This window comes from Penaeus chinensis, chromosome 39, assembly GCF_019202785.1.
Source record: "Penaeus chinensis breed Huanghai No. 1 chromosome 39, ASM1920278v2, whole genome shotgun sequence".
In the NCBI taxonomy this organism is placed as follows: domain Eukaryota; kingdom Metazoa; phylum Arthropoda; class Malacostraca; order Decapoda; family Penaeidae; genus Penaeus; species Penaeus chinensis.
Window position 1 is genome coordinate 6,673,659 of NC_061857.1, and position 2,500 is coordinate 6,676,158.

The 2,500-nt window shown below is 31.7% G+C and overlaps 1 protein-coding gene across 1 annotated transcript in view; it reads right to left on the minus strand.

Moving 5' to 3' along the window:
* Positions 1–396, minus strand: part of LOC125046825 (U-scoloptoxin(05)-Er1a-like) — a 34,640-nt gene extending 34,244 nt beyond the window's left edge. Inside the window, exon 1 of the mRNA XM_047644795.1 lies at positions 306–396. Within this exon, the coding sequence (XP_047500751.1) occupies positions 306–396 (91 nt within the window). The remainder of the gene's footprint in view (positions 1–305) is intronic.
* Positions 397–2,500: the final 2,104 nt, after the last annotated feature.

Genomic DNA, 2,500 nt, shown 5'->3' on the forward strand with positions numbered 1-2,500 from the left:
TATTAACGATAACATTGACGATAATGATGATGATGATAGTGATAACAATAATAATAATGATAATAGAAAATAATATGAATAACAATAGTAATAATAATGCTAATGATAATAATAATAATGCTAATGATAATGCTAAAAATAATAATGATAATAATAATAATGATAATAATAATAATAATAATAATAATAATAATAATAATAATAATAGTAATAACAATAATAAAAAATGATAATAATGATGATAATAATAAAGCTGCCTATATCTCAGTTATTCAAATTTAATAAAAATAACGGAAATTACTTACTCTGTGGCAGGAATAAAACAATAACGAAGAACGACACTAGCGCCGCCAAGGAGAGACTGCTGGAACTAAACCTTCCAGTTTCCCGCCACATTCTGAAAAAAAGAAAAAAAGACGGTCGATTAGACTATTAATAACTGTACGGACGTAGCATGCCTTTTTTTTTTCTCTATTTTGAGATGTAGATTAAAGATCGGTTGGGAGAGAGCGATTAAGTGCGTAGAAGGGAAGTTATAATTAGCCGGGAGGAAATATGTGTCTAGCCGAATGCATAGAGGGGGGGGGGGGGGGGGGGGGGGGGGGGGGGGAGGGGAGGGGGTGAAGAGGGAGGAGGGAGGGTACGTAATTAACCTAAAGATAGTGTCAATTTATATGTGTATTAAGCATTTAGTACTCGATCACCCCTCTCCATTTCCTGTGTAGGTTACTTGTACTATATTTCTCCAGAAACCAAGAAAGTTAAGAAATATAAACTCCGTAATATATAAAAAAAGAAGATATATATATATTTTTAAACCTTCTCTTTCCCGTCTTAAAAATCCCACGCACGAACTTGCTTCAAAATATATTTGAATAATATGAAAAGGAAATAACAAGCTCATGACTTCAGGATGATTAACCAACACTTGCCGACCATCAGTCTGAATCTGAGTCAACAAGAAGGAAAAAATAAGAAGAAAAAATAAGAAGAAAAATATAAAATACACTTCCACGTGTATTGCATGCCCCCCCCCCCCCCCACACACTTATCCTATCATCCCTCACTCCTATCCTTCTGCTTTCTCCTTTTCTCCTTCTATTACTCTGCCCTCTGCCTCTTTCCTCCTTCTTCTTTTCTTTCTCCCTCCTTCTTGCTCCTTCCTTCTCCTTCTCCTTCATCATTTCCTTCCCTCCTTCTCTTCTCCCTTCCTTCTTCCTCCGTTTACTGTTTCCCTGCTCTCTCCTTCTTCCTCTCTCCTTCTTCCTCTCTCCTCCTCCTTCCCCTCTCCTTTCCTTTCATTCTCGTCTCCTTTCCCTCTTCCTTTCGCCCTACCTTTCATTCTAACTCTCTCCTTCCTTTCCTCCTCCTTTCTTCCTCCCCTTCCCCCCCTCCCCCCCATCCTGGCCTCCTCACGAGCATCCACCATTAAAAAAAAAAAAAAAAAAAAAAAAAAAAAAAAAAAAAAAAAAAACGTAACCTGGATTCCGTCGCTTTTAATACTCATGGCAGCTGTAGTTCCACCTGACTCGTTTGTATGCTAAAATGTCCTTATAACAAATGTGTCGAAGGGTCATGTTCGTATGTCATCGAGGAGCCGAAGTTACGCCTCTATTGACCTTCAGATTGGGAAATGTAAACTTCTTGTAAGTTTTGAAAGAAAATGGGATTTAAGACAAAAAAAAAAAAAAAGAAAAAAAAAAGAAAAAAAGAAAAAAAAAAAAGAAAATAGAAACGACAAACCAAATCAGGAGACTTATGATTTACTTATCATGAATCATACAAGTTTATCTTCGGTTACTTGAAATTATATCATTACAAATTGGCTGGATTTTTTCCCCCAAACTTTTTTAATTTGTTTTTTTCTCATGGTTGTTATTGGTATCCTTAATGTTGTTATCATTATCATTGTCATCATTAATGCCGTCATGATAATCATTATTATTAATATCATTACAAATAATACTGTTATTATCATTGTCATTATTATTATTATCATTACTACTGTTGTTGGTGTTGTTACTTTTATTATGCTTGTTGATTTATTATCATTATCAGCGTTATTATTTTCATTATTATTTTCATTGTGGTTCTCAGTATTATTATTTTCGTTATCAATATTACGATTTTCATCAGCAGTATTACCATTATTATAATTATGATTATCATCATTATTACCATTGCTATCATTATATTTATCATTATTTCTGTTGTCATTGCTATACTTGATATAATACTATCATGATCATTACCGTTATAACTATTATTACTATTACTATTATTACTATTATCGTGAAATTATCATTATCATAATCACCATCATTATTCTTATTCAATTATTATCATTATCGTTAAATTATTATTATTATTATTATTATTATTATTATTATTATCATCATCATCATCATTATTATTATTTTGATATTATTAACATTATTATTAAATCACCATTATCATTATTATTATTATCATTATTATTATTATTATTATTATTATTATT